The sequence below is a fragment of the Sapajus apella genome, unplaced genomic scaffold (genome assembly GCF_009761245.1).
Source record: "Sapajus apella isolate SASKATOON/1434 unplaced genomic scaffold, GSC_monkey_1.0 scaffold213, whole genome shotgun sequence".
Lineage (NCBI taxonomy): Eukaryota > Metazoa > Chordata > Mammalia > Primates > Cebidae > Sapajus > Sapajus apella.
The window spans coordinates 467,299-487,710 of record NW_022437153.1 but is presented as its reverse complement, the minus strand read 5'-3'; the positions used below and the strand labels follow the sequence as shown (position 1 = coordinate 487,710).

General features: G+C 51.9%; 1 protein-coding gene across 12 annotated transcripts in view; it reads left to right on the top strand.

The window, feature by feature from the left end:
* ATP2B2 (ATPase plasma membrane Ca2+ transporting 2) overlaps positions 1 to 20,412 on the top strand; it is a 302,597-nt gene that overhangs the window by 227,391 nt on the left and 54,794 nt on the right. For 5 of the 12 annotated variants that reach the window (XM_032270594.1, XM_032270599.1, XM_032270606.1 and 2 more), the window contains 4 exons: positions 10,511 to 10,636; positions 12,428 to 12,460; positions 13,594 to 13,653; positions 19,566 to 19,607. In XM_032270594.1, the coding sequence (XP_032126485.1) occupies positions 10,511 to 10,636; positions 12,428 to 12,460; positions 13,594 to 13,653; positions 19,566 to 19,607 (261 nt within the window). The remainder of the gene's footprint in view (positions 1 to 10,510; positions 10,637 to 12,427; positions 12,461 to 13,593; positions 13,654 to 19,565; positions 19,608 to 20,412) is intronic. The other 7 variants (XM_032270601.1, XM_032270600.1, XM_032270603.1 and 4 more) reach the window with 3 other exon arrangements.

Here is a 20,412-nt window from a genome sequence, read left to right as displayed (position 1 = left end):
GGAGGAGGGCACAGGTGCAGAGAGACCCTAGAAAAGACATGACGGGCAGAGATGCATGGGAACCCAGCCAGCCAACCTGGAGTGAGTCACAGGGTGGCAGGGGCAGGAGGGCCCCATGGGAACAGAAGTGCCAAAAATAAGATGATGCTGAAGGCAGAGGATGGGAGCAGGAGATTTCAGAACGAGAAGCAGAAGTGGGGAGTGAGGAGGTGCTCTGGAGAGCCTGGAGAGCTCTCTGGCTGTGTGTGCCAACTCCCTGTCAAGAAGCCTCAAAACTTGGAGAGGCTGGGATGTCCCTAGGGAGACCAGAAGTCCCAGGAGACCGACAGATCCTGCAGGAGAGCTGAGGCTTGCAGGCCCTTGGAGACTCAGAAGGGAGCTCACCCCGTAGTGGGGAAGAACAAGGGGACCAGAGACAGACAGAAGGTGTTCCACGTCTCAGCAGGGATCCCAGCGAATCCTGTGAATCCTGAGCTGTGGGGTCGGCATTGGTCTTGGCAGGGTTCCCAGTCATCTTGGAAGGGTGGTCTGTGGGCACTGAGATGAGAAAGGGTGACCCCAAGAAGCCACTGCAGGCCCTCCGAGCCCAAGTGAACCAGCGACCTTGGTCTCCATCTGTTCATCTGGCTGGAAGCCTGCGTAGATAGAGTAGGCCTGGGGGCTCTGGATGTCAGGAGACATCAGTCAAGGTCTCCAGGATGTCGCTGTGGGCAGGAAGGAGAGGGGCATGCGGGAGCCTGGAGATCTCGGTGGGTTTGTGCTGGCTCTTGGGTTGCCGGTAATCTGGTGGACGATTTCTAGTGGCCTTTCCCGGGGCTCTGTCCTGTTGCAATGTGCAAAGTGTTCCCATCAGTCTCTCAGAGCCCACAAGTGCAGGGAAGGTGGCAAAAAGAAAGCAAGAGTCAGGATACAGAAAGATGATCACAGGACACAGGATGAACCAGATGGAAGAAAGTGGAGCTCCATGGTGAGCCTGAAGCCCTGAAATCCAATTGCGTGGGGTCAGCAGGGGAAGGGAGTGTGGCTCGGCTCAAATTCATGGGAGAAACCGAGAAGGGGACATAGTTGGCTCCTTAGCAAGCAGTGTAATTGGAAAGAGAAATCTGTAACAGTCAGAACCATTACTGGACAAAAGAGGCTGCCTGTAAGGTAGTGAGTTCCCTGTCACTGACTGTCTATGAGCAGGGCGTGGACAGGCTGTGAGTGGGGACATTGGAGAGTGGCCCACTGAGGGCACTGCGTTCAGCACCCCTCCTAGCCCTGAAAGTACATTTACCATGCCCCATCTCTCACTCTGCCTCTACTACTATCTGTTTTGTCTTGCTCCCTTCAGTCTGCCTTGGCTGAGCCTGTCCTCTCTTCCTAGTCTTATTTCTTCCTCTTTGCCCATTTAACTCCTTCCCATCTGCTCAATCCCCACCTCCTGCATGAAGGCTTCCCTGGCCACCACTGCCCTGTGGCAGTCACCCCCTGACCACCTGGGACCCACTTTTAGCCTGTGACACTCTACTTCGTGCTTGGTCCACACAGGCACAACCTCGTCATGGTGACTGAGTTTTGCACTGCACAAATATCTCAAATAAAATGAAGAACAAAATTCATCCACCATCCCACCACCCAACCAGATCTCATCGGTCTCACTGTTATAGGCCCTGCTGTTCTTGGCCATATGCAGATAGATGACACTACCAGGATGTGTTTCTGCATCAATCCTCTTGCCCACACAGGTCTGAGCAGTCCGGAGCTCGGAGCTGGAAGCTCTCAGGAGGTTGTGCCCAGCTCTCCCCTGGGCCCCACAGACCTTAGGCTCTGTTCTGCAGAGCGAATGGGGAGAAGCTGTGCAGTGTGATAGAAAGAGCAGAGCGTCAGGCTGGGCTGAACAGGACCTGAGCTCTCAAGTGAACTTGCTGTGTGGCCTTGGGCACGTGGTTTCACTTCTCTGAGCCCATTTCCCTGGGAGGACAATAGGAGTGTCATTCATGATGTGCTGTGGGTGGATCCCCAGCACAGTGCTGCACAGGGAAGCTCAAGATGGACTGGTCCCTCTCCCCATCCCGTGGTTGGGGCCTGGACTCGGGGTGAGACAGACTGACTACCAGTCCCACTTCTACCCTCCTTAGCCAGGGACCCTCAACAAGCTTCTCCCCGTTTCTGATCGTAGCCCCAGTTCATGAGGTTGTGTTGAAATGTGGAACCTCCAGAAATGTCCGTTTCCCCCTCTCATCCTTCATCTCAGTGTCTCCCCTTTCCCACCTCCCTGGGCTACCTCCTTCCTCTCCATGATCCAACTCCTTCCCGCCTTCAGGCTGCAGCAGCCTGCCTCCCCCAGGGGATGTTCCTTGATTCGTTTCTTCCCATGTTCTGAATTCCCTATATAACAGCCATTTGAATGCTGGTTTTTTTGTGCACGACCAGATACCATAGGCCCTTTACATGTGCAAGGAGGCCTTGCTGGGCCTTCCCTTCTGGTGATACTTGAGGAACACAGAGGGACCAGGCTGGGGGCACTTGTGGGGTCCTTATGGTGGTTCAGAAAGCCCTAGTGTCATCTCATGCATTGGTTCAGCTTAGAAAAGGGCAGAAAACACTCAGTTCTGGTCATTTGGTCTAACCATGATGCTGGACAGGTCCCTTCAGCTCTCTGAGCTTCTGTGTCTGGGTCAGTGGAATGGGGGAGCTGGTGGGGCCCCCACTGCCTACCCCACAGGGCTGTTGTGGGGACCACAGACATGCACACATGTGACTGTCCTCTGCAAACAAACCCTGTAGGTGGGAGGTGCTATATGGCATAGAAGGAACGTGGCATTTGGAGACAGAACACCCAGGTTCCGGCCCTCCAATGGCTCCCACTGTGGCCTCTGCCCCTCAGAACCTCAGTTTTCCCATCTGACAAGTGAGGGCAGACCAGCCTTCAGGAAGACTCAGATGACCTCAATACTCAGGGCACCAAAGAAATCCCAGAAAGCAAGCAGGTTTCCCCCTGCTTTCCTACCTGCCAAGGACAGACAAGCAGACACAAGCTTGTGTCTGGTGTATCTTCAGACAAGACAGAATAGAAATGTTCGGAAATTGCAAACTCCTGTGTCTGCAGGGCCAGGCAGGGAGAGCACAGGTGCCAAACCCAGACCGCAGCTGCTTCCTGTTGCTGCCTGCAGAAGCACCGGCCTGGTCTGACGTCAGTGCTGGCTTTGCAAGAGGAGCCAGAAATCCACATTTTCCTGCTCAAGCTCTCGATGTTTAAGTATTGGCAAGAAATTCCCATTTTTTAAAGTCCCAGTGGATCAAGCCACATATGGGTGGGATCTAGAGTGCAAACTCTGAAACCTAGGCCTATTTTTTTGCTTTGTATTTTAAGATAATTTCAAACTTTCAGAAAAGTTGCAAGGATGGTACAAAGAATACGGGCATGCCCTTCACTCTGATTTGGCTGTTGCTAACCTTTTGCCCGCTTTGGTCTCTGACAAATCTCACTCTCCCCTCATCATGCAGATGTGGTGGCCGTCTCCTGCTAGATGCTGCAGGTGTATCTCCCAAGAGCAAGGATATTCTCATGCATAACCACAACACAGCCATCAGTTCAGGAAACTTGACCTTGATGCAGTACCATTACCTGCTGTGCCATCCATATTCACATTCCACCAGTTGTCCCTGCAGCATTCTGCAGGCCAGGATCCATGTGGGGCCCTGCATGCCTCTGGGACATCCTGCCTCTTTGGTCTCCTTCCTAATGGATCGGCACCTCATCTTTTCATTGTCTTTGTGGAAAGCCAGTGCTTTTTAAACCCTCCCACGTCATGAACTTCTGTGAGAGTTCCACAGTGATCCCTCTTATAAGGAACAGATGCCCAGACTCCTGATCTTGCAGCATTTCAGGGGATTCAATGATCCTAGAGGACCCTGGTCTTATCCCAATTTGCAGCTGGGGAAACTGAGGCCCAGAGCAGAAGCGTAAGGCCCCACAGAGGGCAGGGCAGGGTGGGAGCCAGACGCCAGCCCCGGGTTCTTCCTATAGCCTGCATGGAGGAGCTTGCCTCCAAAGACTGTATGGACTTTATTTCCCACCAGTGTGGCCTTTTCAAAGCACCTTGTAGTAACTTCCACTGGGAAATGCAGGGCTAGACTAGATGGCATCAGTGTGGCAGTGGAAGGGGCTGGAGCCAGGGGGCCAGGACAGCTGAGCTGTCTTCAAAAAACAGCAAGGCCTGGCTCCAGCTGGCCCAATGGCTCAGCCCCTGCAAGACCCTGACACACCCTCCCCCCTTCCCCCTGCCAGCCAGAGCGCTAACAGCATGAGGTCCTGCAGGACATCGGTAAACCCTCTTGAGACTCTGCCCACATCCCAGTGCCTGCTGCCCACCCCACCAAGCAGAAAGCCAGGCACGGGAGAGCCGGACCTGCCACCATTGCCACCGCCTCCAGGGAGCCTAGGACGACACCGTGACTGCAGAAGGCCCAGTCTGCTACTCGGCCCGCACTCTCTCCATTACACTACCCTGCCTCTTCTCCATGAGAGGCAGTGGGGTGTAGTGGATAGAGCACGGGTTCAAGTCCCAGCTCCACCACTCACAGCTGTGTGACCCTGGGCCATCCCTCAAGCTCTCTGAGCCAGAAAGTGGTGGGTGGAGGGGCTGGGGGTTGAGCTTGCGCTAAAACCTACCTCACAGGGCTGTTGTGAGGAGGACACTTTGCCTACTACCTCGTGCTCTGTGAGTGTGTGTCATTAACTGCATTAATAACAATAATAATGGAAGAACTGTGTCTGGGCCGGGAGTCATATTGGCTTTGTTTTGTGCTTGTGCCTGGAGGCAGGTGATAGTCCCCAGAAATGGCCTCCATCCCTTCTTCACAGCCTCTCCCCACTGAAGGAACCCTTTTAGAAGAGATGATCTCTCCCTTCTACCTGTCCAGAGAGAGGCCTGGAAGGTCACACCCAGGAGATCAGGGGACCCTAGGTTCCAGCCCCTACTGTCTTACACTCTCTGCCACTTCAGTCATTAACCCTCTCTGGGCTCAGAAACCCCATTCTATAAAAGGAGGCCCCCCAGTTCTGCTACCTATGGCTCCAGCATACCCCACAAGCCACCACAGAAGGCTTTGACCCCGAGACTGCCACCATCTAGACCAACTCAAGGCAAGGGAGAGCCACCTGCTGCTGTTCAGGACAGGCCCAAGGCCAGGATGAGCTTTGAGCCTGCAGCTGGAAAGGTCCTGGCCACTCTCTGCTGCCAGGTCAGAGACCAAGGAACATCCCCTCCACAGGACCAGGACAGAAGCTTGGGAAGGACAGGACAGACAGTCCCATCTGCAGAAACCACAGTGCCCCCTGAGCCTGGGCTCCCTTCTCCTCCCACCCATGGGATGGCTGGCAGCTCCCCACCACGCTCCAGCCTCCGTCTCACTCCTCGGGCTGCCCCAGACCACTCTCCCGCCATCTTTATCCACAAGGTGGAAAGAGCACAAGATTGGAGCCGCATACCAGCTCCCATCCTAGTTCTGCCTTCCTGGGCTGAATGCAGAGATGACTCCCTGAGCTGCTGCCCTATCTGTGAAATGGGGTGAGGCTGACCACCTCACAGACTGTGGCAGCTGAGCAAAAAGTGGCTCAGATGGGACTTGGCACATCATGAATGCTCAAAAGATATTCTCTCCCTTCCTCCCCCTCCAGCCAAAGATACTCTCAGTGGCTCCCTATTGAACACCAAGCAAAGACTCCACTCTGTCGCCCTCCTCTCAGACACTTCCTCACCCACTGCCATCACACTGGGCCACCTCCCACCTTTGCCTGGCTGTACCCCCTCCGGCCTACCATGTCCTTGGCTTGATTTGGTCTTGCATTGCTATGGATCTGTGTGCCTATCTGCTCTCCTTGAACCCAGCTAGACTGTGAGCTCCTAGAGGCAGGGACCACAGGGGGCCCCTCCTGCAGGCCCCAGAGCCTAGTGTGAAGTTGACACCCCACCATGTCTGTCCGTCCAGCGAAGGACTGTGGAGCTGGGGGTGAGGGGGCGCCACCTGGTCATTCTGTCCACGCAGGCCTCTGCTGCTCCCCCCGTGCTCTCTTCTTCCCAGAATGTAGCTGTCTACCCTACCCAGGACGTGCTGTAGGCTGGTCTTTCTCGGACAGGGTGTCGAGACACTATCGCTGAGATGTGGTGACCTAAGCCAGCTCCCTTCCCACTCTACAGATCACAGACCTGAAGTCCAGCGAGGAGAGGTCACACAGCAATCAGAATTAGACACCAGGTTCCAGGTGCTGTCTTCCCAGTCTGGGGCTTGCTCTCTATCCCTCCCCGTGCTTGTGTATTCTGAAGGGTTCCATGGGCAGTTAGAGGAGGTGGAGGCTACAGAGTGCTGCCCAAGGAATTGTGGACAGTGAGGTCCCACATCCCACAAGGCCCTATCAGGGCCTCCATCCCCAGGGGGTTCCCACCTCTGCCCCTACCCAAAAACCCTGCGGTCGTCCTTTGAGAGGCTTAGCCCACTGCCCTTTGACTTGGACGTTTGTTGCTCTGCCGTTAATTCCCTCTGCCCTGATGTTAAGCATTGCCCTCTGCAGGGGACTTGTGGAGCCCAAGGGGAATGGCCTAGGGAATGTTCCAGTCCTTCGGAGTCTTCCCCTGGCAGGAGGGCTTGGGAGAGGAGAGGGCACAGCCCAATGAGGTATGGGAGGAGGGGATACAGCTGGGATGAATGTGACCCTCCGCAAAACATAAAGGTGATTTATTAGAGGTGTCAGTATTTCCAATTATAAACGTAATGCCCACCCTGGAAAGTTCAAAATAGTACAAAAAATTGTGCTGGAGTTGCAGCTTTAAACCCGGCTGTGCAGGGAAGACCCAGAGGACACTCCCACTCAGACCCCGCCTTCGGAGGGCTCATGGTCAGGAGGAGCCAGGCCTGTAAGTACCCCCAGAGGAGACTGCGGGTAGTTCAGAGGAGACAGGTGAAGTTCCCTAGTGGGAGTCAGGAGGGCACCCAAGGGGAAGGCCACTTATCCTGTGGAGGAGGCTTTGAGCAAGAGGTGAGGGAAAGGCATTCAAGTGGTCACTGTGAGCAAAGACCAGGGGGCTGACACCAAGGGCCAGTGAGCTGCACACGCTCCAAGGGCAGAGGCCACGAGACAGGACTCAGTGTCCAGTCCCCAAGAAGGCTGAGGTCTCATCCAGGGAGTGCTGATGATTGAAGGGGTTTGACCTCAGGAAGCCCTCCAAACCCTCAGAGAGGGAATTGGAACTGGGGGGACACAGGTAAGAGCAGAGGCTTGAGGGCACCAGAGCACAGAGGGAGGGAGGACTGGGGGATTGTGGATGCCCCATCTCCCCTGCCCTGGCTATTGCTGGGCTCTAGAGGACACCCTGGGGCTTTTCCAGGGCTGGGCAGAGAGCACACTATGCCTAGCCCCCTGTCTGGCATCCTCCTCCCACCTCCCTGCCTCCGGATGTGGGTGTAGAGCTGCCAGCTCCTTGCTGCGATGGGAGTGATTAGATTAGAAGGTGATTTGGGGTTCTGATTATCTTGGGTGGAAATTGGCCCCCTGCATCTTTTTCCATCCTGCCTTGGCTTGGGAGGTGGGGAGCAGCCTCTCGGTTGCCACCTAAGCCAGAGAACCAATGCCTTCATTTCCAGCTAACCTTTCTACTGATGTGTCTCAGACCAGAATGTGAGGGCCTTGTTCCCTGGGAGCAAAGTGGAAGGTAACAAAGACAACAGGCTCGGGGACAGCAGAGAGTTCCAGTCCAGGCTCTGCCCCTCACCAGCAGAGTCACTTGGCAGGCCGCCTTTCACTCTGAGCCTCAGTTTCCTCCAGTTTAGGGACTAGATGAGATCATTGAGCATGAAGGGAAGCACATGCCCTGCACACAGTAGGTGTTCTACAGAGGTCAGCTTGGGTGGCTGTTACTGCTCTCTGTGAATACAACATAGTATATTCCTTGCTCTCCTTTGAAGAGTCTCCAGTGATACCCCCCATAAGACCTCAGTTTCTCAGCATCTGTCTAATGCTGATATGTAACAACCCCTCCTCCTAGGCCCCTCACAAGCTGAGCCAGTGCCCAGGGAGACATCTGGTCAGCAAGTTATTATAATGACCAAGATCCCGTTATTGGGCCTCACCAGGGTGATAGAGCAGGGGTGCTCCAGGGTCTGCCTGTGATGAGAAGTCACCAGGCCTGGGATCCTCAGCCTGGAGCCAGTATCTGAGCTCATTGTGTGGTCCCCACTGTGCCCTGCTGAGCAGGAATAAAAAGCACTGTCCTTCTGTCCTGGGAATGGCCAAAGAGCTTGCCATCAGAGAGCTGGGTTCTGCACGCCCCCTGTGTGATCCTTCATGACTTGGTTTCTGCATCTGTGCATGGACAGGTTGACATTTACCTACCTGGGATCATGGGAGAGTGTCTGTCTCCCTGAAAGCCCTTTGAGATCCTGAGATCCTGGAGACTACGAGGCTAGAGTGTTGCATGCACACACACATACACACACACACACACATACATGCATGCACACACACACAGGCACACACACACAACACTGGGATAGTGCTCAGATCCTAGAAGGAAAGGGACAAGGTGAGTGATGCCACTTAAAAAGCAAAAACAGATTCCTTGCTTAAGGAAAGCTCTTTAGGTCCTGACTCAGAACCCCTCAACTCTTATTTTAGATACAATTCTAATGAGTTTCCTCACATGACTTCAAATCTGAAGCAAACCAAAACACAGTAAGAGATAAATTATGCTGAAAAGAGGAAGATGTGGCACCCAGTCACCAGGGGACAGAAAGAACTCTAAGGGGCAGAAGTGAATTCAAGAAGCAAGGCGTAGCATGTCAGAGAGTCATTGTTGTGGCTGTCAGGGCCCCTGTGATACCGTCTATCTAGGCCAGGATGGAATTCTTACTCTCCCATTTGAGAAGGTAGTGTGTCCTGCATGGTAGACAGCTTTCTAATCAGAGTAGCAAAAAATAAAAACGGGAAAAAAAATTGTGTGCCTGGAGAGCCAACCTTCCAGGATCCAAATCCTTCCAGCACCAATCAAAGGACAAAGGACCAGCAGTGCTGCATTCCCTCACTGCTAGCACTGGGTGGGCGTAGCTGCTGTCCACTTCCCAGACTGGGTCCCAGCTGCCCTCCTGGGGTCACCTTTGCTTCCCCAGTTAGGCTGTGGCTTCAGTGGGCTTATTTTCCCCCAATTTTTACAATTATATTAATAGCAAAATACACATAACATAGAATTTACCATTTTAACCACTTTTAAGTATACGGTTCAATGGCATTAAATATATTCACACTGTTGTGCAACTGTCACCACCACCCATCCCCAGAACTCTTTTCATCTTCCCAAATTGAAACTCTGCACCCATTAACACTAATTTTCATCTCCCTTCCCCAGCCCCTGGCACTCACCATTCTACGTTCTGGAGTCATATGGAATTTATGCTCCTATCATGGCTGGCTCACTTACTTACTGCAGGGTTCTCAAGGTTCATCCATGTTGTAGCCTGTGTTCAAGTTTCTTTCTCTTTAAGGCTGAATAATATTCCGTCAAGTGTATAGACCACATTTCTTTCCCCTCTGCAGCTTATCCTCCCTCTGAAGCCCTTGTGTGCTGTTGGACAAGTTGCTCTCTGAGCCTGCATGGTGGAGGGACTGCCAACAACAAGACTCTCTTATCAAACGAAAGCTGACACTGAAGCCCCAAAAATAAATAGAAATAGAGCCAACCCTGACCAAAGGCCTCCTTCACCCCCCATAGCCACCCTTCTAGCCCCCAGAAAGAATTTGAGGGCTCTTTGGAACCCAGTTTGAGAAATATAAAGTTCTAGGAAAGAGGTTCTTAACCTTTCTTGCAGCATAGACCCCTGGGAAGTCTAGTGTCATCATGTGCCACCCCAACTCCATATAAAACCTTGAAATATATAAAATGAAATGCATTGGATCACAAAGGAAATCAATTATATTGGCATAAGTAGAAAAAAATGTGTGGTATAGTGATGAGTGTACTTTATTAAAACTGAATAACAAGATCTAGCAAGCAATTGCATAACCACCTTATTTATAAAATAGAGATGAGCACCAACAATGCTGTAATAACTGTAAAGTGATATGAAAAAATCTAAAGAAAAAAATCTGTGATTTTTGTAATGTGTATAGTGGCATCATGCACTTCAGGACACTCCTGGAGTTTGTTGTCTACATCTGTAAGGGTGGGGAAGGAGTGGGGAGAAGGAGGCAGAAGGAGGAAGTAACCCTGCAGGGCAGGTAGTAGGTGGTGGGCCTGGGGCTGTTTGGGGTACCTGAGAACTGACAGATAACAGCGTTTCCAGCCCAGCACTCTCCTGAGGTGAAAGCATCTTGAAAGGACCCACCACACACACAGTGTGAATCTTAACTGTAGGTGGTGCCCCATGACCTCAGCAGGCAAAGACCCAGGAGCTAACTGAGACTTCCTTTCTTCACTCCTTTGGGGAGAGGGCTTCAGCCATGCAATGGTAACTAGGCTTTTGTCCCCTTTCCCAGGGACCCATGTGATGGAGGGCTCAGGAAGGATGTTGGTGACTGCTGTGGGTGTGAACTCTCAGACTGGCATCATCTTTACACTGCTGGGGGCTGGTGGTGAAGAGGAAGAGAAGAAAGACAAGAAAGGTAAGCCTAATCCCCTTGCAGGCCAGGAGAGGAGCTCTTAAGGCCACATTTTTTTGTTTGTTCGTTTATTTGTTCACTCAACAAAATAGTTATTGAGTGCCTTCTATGTCCACACCCTGTGCTGACAGCCACCTCATGCATCCTTAAGGCCTGCACGGGCCAGGTAGGCTCTGTCTGTTCCATCTTCAGGGTCTTGTCCCAGTCTGTCTTGTCCAATCATGTCATGGAAGCCCCTCCTTCCCCTCTGTGCCAAGCCAAGGATGCTGACCATGTTGTTGAGTCTCCACCCTCAAGTGGTAGAAGCAGCCAGCATCAATTGGTCCCTCATCACTCCAGTATTGAGTAGAAATCTCCACCCAAGCATATTCCTTCCAATATTGTCAACTCCACTGAGCAGAACTGAAAATCCACCCAGCACAGATTCATCTAAGACATGGGCAGAGGAGATTCTGGGAAAGACAGCCATATGCATGGCTTCAAATCAACTATTATGAGTTTGCTCTCCAGTGCTCCCAGATCTGCCATCTTGTCTGAATTCTGGTTCTTCCTCCTTCTTGGAAATAAGATTCCTTATTCACTGGTCTCTCCTCAGTGTAGTAGACTAACCACCGAGGCCAAAAATGTCTCTCAGAACAGAGGAGGGATACTCACACAAAAAGCTCAAGTCTCGTTAGGCCAGGCACAAATCCAAAGGCCCAGGTTTCTGGTCCCAGCACAGCTGACTCCTTACCTGTCACCACACTTGGTCTCAGAGATAGCCCCCCTTTCACATTTTCAGTGTTTTGTCTCCTTCCTCAAGCTCTAGGGGAGGATCTGTGACATTCAGAACTTCTGGAATCCCAGAAGGTAGATGAGAGGACAGATGGCCACTCCCTGAATTTTAGGGGCAGCCCTGCTCCCTCCAGCTCTCAGAGGCCAATCAGGTACAGAGCTTAGGTCAAGATTGAAAGTTACTTCCTCATGAAGGCGAAACCCATTTTCTAGGGGGTCCCCTAAGATTATGTTGGCCCCTCCCAGCAGGAACAATGGAGCTGAGCTATGTTCTGGGAAATTAGGAGGCTAAAGTAAAGAAGTGCTGAGGCTGAAACTGAGAAAAGGGGCCTGACCAAGAGTCCCAGAGAACATAAGGTGATTGTGCATATGCTGGGTTTGAATCTGTGGTCAGGATGGCTGAGCCCTATTCCACAATGCCAGCAGTTGGGAAGATCTGAGCAGGTAGGCAGGATGCAGCAATTTGTATCCATTGTCTTCACCTCACTGAGGTCTGGGTGAGGGGAAAACGTCCCCAGACTCTTCCATGGGCCAGATCTGTGATTTTTAAAATGCCAGTAGGGCCAGATCTGTGGTTTTCTAAATGCCAGTAAGAAGACAGGCCTCAGATGCCCCAGAAGCACAGTTTAGAGTCCTTCACTGAACATTCACCTGCACCCCAGTGAGATTGAGATGTCAGAAAACAGCCTGTGTGGAGAGAAGATGGTGGAATGTGGAGGGGACGTGGCAGAGGAAGCCTGGGGGGACAGCCCAGCATCTCAGGCCACCATGAGCAGCATGACCTCAGCTGGTCACCCTCTGCCCTCCCATCTCATTACCTCCACTAGGGACCTTGCTTAGAGCCCACCAGCCACGTGTCCCCATTTCAGGATGACCCTAGGTGTGTGGCCATGTGTGTACGCACGTGTGTGTGTGTGTTTGTGTGTGTGTGTGTGTGTGTGTGTGTGTGTGCGTGCGCGCATGGGCAGATAAGGCTGTGTGCTTCTCCTTCATTAACATGTCTCAAAAATCATCACACAGGTGTGAAGAAGGGGGATGGCCTTCAGCTATCAGGTACAGTAAGACACCCTCAGGGTAGATGGGCTTTTAGAAATAGCAGCAGGCTTTGGCCACCAGGCCCTGCCCCTAGACCACCAGCACACAGCTGGAGGAGGCCACATGCCTGTGGGTGGCTCCACCCCCCAGACCCTCCTCTGCACCCTGATATGATGCCAGCCCTGTGGATCAAGCCAACACCCCACTCTACCCTCTTGCCCTTACAGTGCCTCATCCTACTGGCCAATGCCAAGTGGCACCACCACCATCTCCACACCACCCTCAGCCCTGCATACCAGCACACAAAGCTTGCTCACCATCACAGGGCCCCCCCAGCCCCTGCTCTCCCCACCAGCACCCCCAGGGAGCCCATGCCCTCACACAACAGTGTGGTTCACCCAGTGGGGCCCCTTCCCTCTCCTGCCCATAAAACACTATTCCCCACCCCCAAGAAAGAGCAAAGGGTATGAATTTAGCCATCTCATATCACTTTTAATTTCTAAATTAAGAAAAATTCACTAGTGCCTTTTCTGTCTCATACAAAATGCAACATACTTGATGTCACCTTTTAAATTTGGGAGGCATCTCACATGAGGGTTCCCAAAGCAGTCTCTGGAATGCCAGTTAGGGAAGGAGGCAGTGGCCTGAATCAAGGGCATGAATCCAGTTAAGTCAAAGTACTTACCATTAGCAAATGTTCTGTAGAACACCCTGGTGTACGGAGATGGTGGTCTTGGAGAATACTCGTTTTGAGTGGTCCATGCCCACCCTGCACTGCCTGTGAATATTTTTCCACTCCTGGCCAGATTCCCTCATTTTATGGAACCCTCTCTGCCAGGGGCTCCCCTGACTGCTTGGACCAGCAAGGTCCAGACCTTAGCACAGACTAGCACCATCCCACCCAACCCTCCTGGTCATCCGCCATGCTTTATTTGAAAGACCCTCCATGTCTGAGTTTCTCCCCTCCACCTCTGCGGCATCTCTATGGAACATTTCACCCCCACCTCAAATTTGAGTTTCTTGGTTTCCAATGGAGGATTTTTTTTAAGAATAGAGTCATGTTATCTCCCCGCAAGTGGGTTCATGTCTTTGTTGTTGTTGCTTTTCTCCATTGTGACACTGCATTTTCCATCCCTCCCACCCCCCTGCAGCAGCAGACGGTGCGGCAGCTTCAAATGCTGCAGATAGTGCGAATGCCAGCCTAGTCAATGGTATGTCTCCCACGGCGAGCTCCTGGTCGTGGTTGGATGGGCGTCTCTCCCCCACCCCAACTCTGGGCTTTCTTTCCTTGTTCTGGACTGCACAGATCTCGGATGTGCATGGGCCGCTGGGACAGTCACCCTCTCACATGGGGCAGGCGCTTAAGACAGGAGCCACAGCCGGGGAGTCAGCTCTGCACCCTGTCAGCCTCACAGCTGCCAAAAAGGTGCTGACTCCTGCAGGGCCCTTGACCCCCCACGGAGCCCAGACAAGGGACAAGACTTTGGCTTCAGATTGGCTCCCAAGAAGCAGCATCCCACCCGGCGTGGCCCTTTCCTAAGCGTATTCCTGGCCCTGGCTTTGGGAAGAAGGCCTGGGGTCAGGACTTGGGCTGAAGCTGGCATCTGGGTCCCCAGCAAAGTCTCCGGCCCTCAACTCTAAAATTTCCTCGAGGCAAGGGGACCCAGGCCGAGATTCAGTTCCTTGGCCCTGTCCTGCAGCATGGCTGAGCCACCAGTAAACATTTCTTCCTCTTCTCTTTCACGGAGCCAATGGGCAGGGGGTTCGCTTGGGCTCGGGCCTGGTTCTGTCCCTCGGATGTGGACTGGTGTTTCTTGCTATTGCCTGTGCTGGAGCGTTTGTCCTGGGTCTCAGGGGTGGAGGGTGGGGGAGAGGGGCTGCCACTGTGTACTGGGGTCTGCATCTTAACCTTCTTATACACAGGCAGGAAGGAATTCCATTCACTTGCCCCAAAGCCTTCAGATGTCAGATTTCTATCCCCTCCTGGCTTCAGAGCAACAGACAAGGCTTCTGTTTACTCAGATGCCACCCCTCTCCCCAAATTAGGTAACATGATAGTCCCCCAGACTGCTCCTGAACTGCCAAGAACCATTAGGGCTCCGTCATGAAAATATGATGGGGGAGTATTATGTTACCTAATGAAAACATGATGGAACCCTGATGTCTGGGAGCCCCAGAGAAGCCGAAGGCAGGGGAAAATCTTTTTCCCCCCGTCTCTGCATACTAGGCACTGGGCTATGGGTTTCTCAACCATTGTATCATTCACTCCTCGCCACTACTGCAAAATGTAGAGACTTGTTCCCCACAGCCTCCCATCCCCTGCCCTACACCTCTGCCCAAGCCACCTGCATTCAAAGTGACCAATGATGGAAGCACCTTGTAGGTGTCAGGGCTGAGTAAGGTACTTCTGTGAGGAGTGCCTTGCCAAGAAGGACTAATTCTGGTGTGAGTCTATTTCAGGCACAGGAGGAGGAAGGAGGACAGCTTGGGGAGTGGGAGATGTCATGCCTCAGGGAGGGGTGGCTGAGGGTGACAAGGAGAACCCATGTGGGCAAACCCACAGCTGGAAGAGAAGGAACCCGGAGGGGGCACCCACTTCCCCCATGGCAGTGAGCTTGCTGAGCTTTGTGAACATACAGACCCCATCCAGGCTGGCCAGTCCCAGAAGAAAAGGCAGTTTCACTTCTAAACTGCAGCAGAAAACCCCAAATATCCCAAGAAAAATGGCAGGAAAGATGGAAAACTTTCATTTCTTGATCACTTACTGTATACCAGGCATGGTTAAAAGCATTTCCTGTTCACGATCTCATTTAATCCTCGTGACAACCCCATAATACGGGTTTTATTGTCCCCACTTTAAAGATGAGGAGACTGAGGCTCAAGGAGACCAAGACACTAGCCTAAGGTCACAGAGCTAAAAAGTGGCAGAGCTAGGATTTGAACCCAGAGCCCAGACCTGGCTGGCTCTAAAGTGTGTGCTTCTCCTCCTGATCCAGGATTTCCCAGTGGAGTACATCTTATAAGTTTCACAAGGATGTTAAGAGGTCTTCACCCCAGGAAAAGGATTCTGTAGTCAAAAATGTTTAAGAACCACTGGATTGAATTGGTCTCTTCCTGGTTATAGGACTGCTTAGGGCCTTGAATATGCTGGTGTGTTGTGGAGAGTTACTGAGTCACACAGAGTTTCCTAGGCTGATTTGACTGTAAGACCTTTCCTGGCTGAATCCTGTAGGATTGGTATGCCCTGTAATATGCTCAGGGAAACAATGCTCTAAGCCATTGTTATTCCAAATGTGATCACAGGACCCACAGCCTATGTATCACCTGGGCGCTCCTTAGAAAAGCAGACTCTCAGACCCCACCCCAGACCAACTGAAGGGGAATCTGCATTTTAACAGGCTTTCCGGACTCCAGGTGAGAGCACTACACAGTTGAAGAGGCACAAGACAGAGCCTTGCTGATTGAGGAGGAATTAAGTGTTCTTTCCCCTCCTTCCTCTGAGCCAAATCACAATGACTTGGATATGGGGGAAAAAAAACAAAATAGGGTGCCAGTATTCCCTTTGACCCTGCTCTCCCAAGCCCCCAACTAACAGATGGGTGTGGTCCATTCATCTTGGAAGCATTATGATTGTCATTATTATTTATTTTTCTTTTACACTTATTAGTGTGTCACTATATAATACATGACCTGTAATCATGGTTGTGATCACATTTCATTATACATCATGAGGCTGAACACAGTGGCTCATGCCTGTAATCCCAGCACTTTGAGAGGCAGAGGCAGGTGGATTGCTTGAGGTCAGGAGTTGGAGACTAGCCTGGGCAACATGGTAAAACTCTGTCTCTACTAAAAATAAAAAAAAATAAAAAAATAAAAAATATATATATATATATACACACATACACACATACATACAGTAGCTGGGCATGGTAGTGAGCACTTGTTATCCCAGCTACTCAGGAGGCTAAAGGCAAGAGAATCGCCTGAACCCAGGATATGGAGGTTGCAGTGAGCCAACATCACACCACTGCACTCCAGCCTGGATAGAAGTGACTCTGTTTCAAAAAAAAAAAAAAAAATTATACATCATAGGCTGGGCACAGTGGCTTATGCCTGTAATCCCAACACTTTGTGAGGCCAAAGCAGGAGAATAGCTTGAGGTTAGGAGTTTGAGACCAGCCCAGACATCATAGTAAGACCACATCTCTACAAAGAAAAAAAAATGTTTAATTAGCTGGGCAGAGTTAGAATATAGGCACACACCTATACTCTCAGCAACTCAGGAAGCTGAAGTAGAAGGATCACTTGAGCCCAGGAGTTCAGGGTTGCAGTGAACCAAGATCCTGCCACTGCACTCCAACCTGGGCAACAATAATAATACATCACTACTAACTCCCAATGTTTACACAGTGCTTTTCTAGTGCCTTTCATAAACATCACCTTGGTGGACATCAGCCCATATCACAGAGGAGAAAAGCACAGGAAAGAGAAGTGGTATTTCCCAAGTCTCCCAGCCAGTGATCTGACTCCCTAGAGCTTGTGTATCAGGTCACCTTACCAGCAATCCTCCTAATCCATGCACTTAACACCCATGCCGCTTGTGATGCACAGAAAGAATAGACCCGTTTGGAAAAGGTGCATCTGATTCCAGACAGAAAGGCCTCTGAGACCCCGCCTGAGGGCACCATCTTGGACCCCATCCCTAACTGTCCTGAAATACAGTTCATCTCCAGATCCCACATGGAGCCAAAGCTGGCTTTTCCACCATAGTTCAGGGCCAGGTGAGCACCAATGTGGCCTAGGAGAGCCCCAAATAAGTCCCTCGCTTCTGAGAAACCAGGCCATCTGTGCCTCAGCATTCCCAGAACATCCCTCCCTTCCTCCAGCATACGCATTGGTGATTATTTTTCTGACCACGTGTTCACTATGGAAATAAAAGAGGAAATTGCTAGCTGGGCTTAATGAGTGCACACACCAGCTAGTGCATCTGATAATATGCAATGCAAATAAAAGCCCCTTTGAGCCTTCTAAAACCAGCTATTGAAGTGGCGTCCCCTGGTGCCCCTGAGCCCAGTCAGTAAAATTATTTTAGAAAATAAAAATAATTGTTGTTACTCATTCCTGCTTACTCTCAAAAGCTTTTTTCTCTTGTGTTTCGGTAGAAAGAATTTTACAAGAGAGACACAGGGAGTCTTTCACTTTAAAGTCCAGGGTGGGCAACTGATCCTTTGCCATGAGAGGCCATGGGAACAGCTCTGCACTTACCCTTGGACAGACAGTGCTGGGTGAGGTTCGGGGAAGCCACTTCCTCCTTCTGAGTCACCCAGAAAGTGGGCACAGTGACAGTGATGAACTAATCCTGCAGCCACGGGGTTATTCCGAGAATACTCCTAAATGCAGGCTGTCTCTGAACTTCCCTTGGCCTCAGTTTCCCCATCTAGAAAATGAGAGCGATGAAAATCCCTCCTGCCCCACCTTGCAGGGATACTGGGAAGACTGACAAGAGATGACACTTGCAAAAGCCCTTTGAAACTGCAAAAGGCTGAACTGTGCAAGTGGTTATTATGAAGGTAACTTTGGGGCACTCTGGGAGGTGAATGTCTCATCCTGCTTTATGAAAGTGGAAGCTGATGACGTTGGGAGATATAGAGCCAGCAGCTAGTTGGTGGCAAACTGAAGATTTCAGGAACCCTGTCCCAGCAGTGCTGCCCCAACTCACCTCCCCCCGGGCTCAAAGGTGCTGAGTGAGGGGTGTTGTTCATGGTCTCCCCGACAGCAGCTTCTAGAGAAGCAATGGCAGGACAGATGTAAGCACGCGCTTTGGGGCCAGCTCTCCATTTACCCATTGAGACCCAAGCAGGCCATCTCCCTCTCTGAGCCTCAGTTTCTCATCTCTAAATGGGTATAATACAAGCACATCCTTCATAGATGAGGCTGTGGTAAGGATTAGATGGAATCTCGGAGCCTATGTGTGTGCCCAGCACGTGGTGGGTTGTCCTGGAATGTGAACTGTGAGAATCAACATTGCAGCCATCATCCAAGGGTGGCCAGCCCTCTCACACCCCTCCCAAGGGTGTGAGGCCTGTAGGCAGAGCAGGCAGAGCTCCAGGTGAGCGTGCAGGCCCAGTGGACAGGAGGGTGCTGACGAAGGCAGGTGTGCTAGGCAAGAGACAGAGGCCACCAGTACCCACACTGCACACTCAGCCCACAAGCTCGTGGCCAAGGCTGGGGTGGAGGCCTCCCAGGCAACTCTGATGAGTGGGAGGGGCAGATGAATCACCAGTCCCTGATATGGGATAGGGGTGCCTACTGACACTACTTATCCTGCTACTGTAGCCTGAGCCATGCCCCTACCAAGGGGCCAGCAATTCCCTTGGGAACCAGGGCACTTCACCAAAACCCCAGCCACACTTGGGGTCCCTCATATACCACCATGGGGGCCCCTGCTCACTCTTTGTTCTGGTCACTCTCAGAGTTGTTGGGCAAGGGGTCATCCCTGGGTGGCTTCACTCTCTTCAGGAGGAGAAAGAGAAAGAACCGCCCCTCTTGAAGCCCAAAACTAAGGAACACATTGACCTCAGCGCCTTGTCCAAACTCCTCTCCATTCTAGAAACTCTCTCTCTCTCTCTTTCTCTCTTTCTGCCTCTCTCTCTCTCATCTGCCTGTTCTCTTTTATGGGAAAATGAAAAGAATGTAACTACAAGTTTCACTTTGCCTTCTTTCAACCCAGAAAACACCAAATCAGTCGCAAAAGGCTTGGTGTGGGGGCCTGAGGGCTTCTCTGCTGACTCCTCCAGCAGATTCTTGTCCCCTGCATCCTCTGATACTGCCCTTTGATCTGTAATACATTCAGGGCCAAAAGTATTCCAACAGGAACCTCCCTCCTGAGCCCCCTAGAGAATCCGGAGTTGCCCAGCTGGCAGGCCCCACAGCTAAGGTGGTGGCCAGGACTGCTCCTGCTTCAGGAGCCTCCCCAGCCTGCATCCCCACACAGAGGGATGCAGTCAGCACGGCCCTCCCTCCATCTGTGACATTAATGTCCGTGGCCTGTTGCGTCTTCATGATGACCGACCGTGTGTTGTCTGTTCTCTGTTGTCTGTTAAAATTTTTTGTCGTGTAGGTAAAATGCAGGATGGCAATGTGGACGCCAGCCAGAGCAAAGGTAACCCTTTCGTATTAACCGGCGTTTGTGTTCCCTGAGGCCCCTCCCCACTGGCTCTGAGAGTCACATCAGAGACAGAGACTGGTGGGGACCAGAGGCAGACACATCCACCCCTGCAGGCGTCTTGACAACCTTGGGGGCGTAGCTGTGATTCACATGGTGCCAGGCCAAATAAAGAGGTGTCCACCGGTGAGGAGGGGGCCACCTACCGGCCAGCATCTCCCCAGCCCTTGAACTCTGCCACCCCTTCAGCTGAAGACTTTGAGATCCTTAGAGTTTGAGGGGTAGAGAGTTTGGCTCAGTCTCTGTCCAAAAGGGTCACGGGCCCTCCAGTCCATCCTGCATGGAAGAGGCCACACTAACTGGGATGGCCTCTTTTACCTTTTCAGCCTCCTTTTTTGTCCCTCCTGTCTGGTGGCTACTTAATATCCCACAACAGTTCCCAAAGGCCAGCTGGGTAGAGCCTAAGCCTGTCTGTCTTGTCTGAATGTGGGAAAGGACAAGGGACCACCTGGGGTAGGACACACAGGCTTGTTCAGACTGAGGGGGCTCTAGGGTAACGGCATCAGTCCCTGCTACATCCTGGATTCCAGGTCCGAGGCAGTGAGTGCCACCAGGATCCATAGCTCCAGCTGGAAGAGGCAGGCCCCCCATCCAAGGACTTCTGCGCCAGCCCTGTGGGGCTCAGGCCGGGCAGTCAGCACCTCCCCTGGGCAGGCATGGGTGGGTGCCAGTGTCCCCACCTGTGGGCTGACCTGTGTGTGTGTGTGTGTGTGTGTGTGTGTGTGTGTGTGTGTGTGTGTGT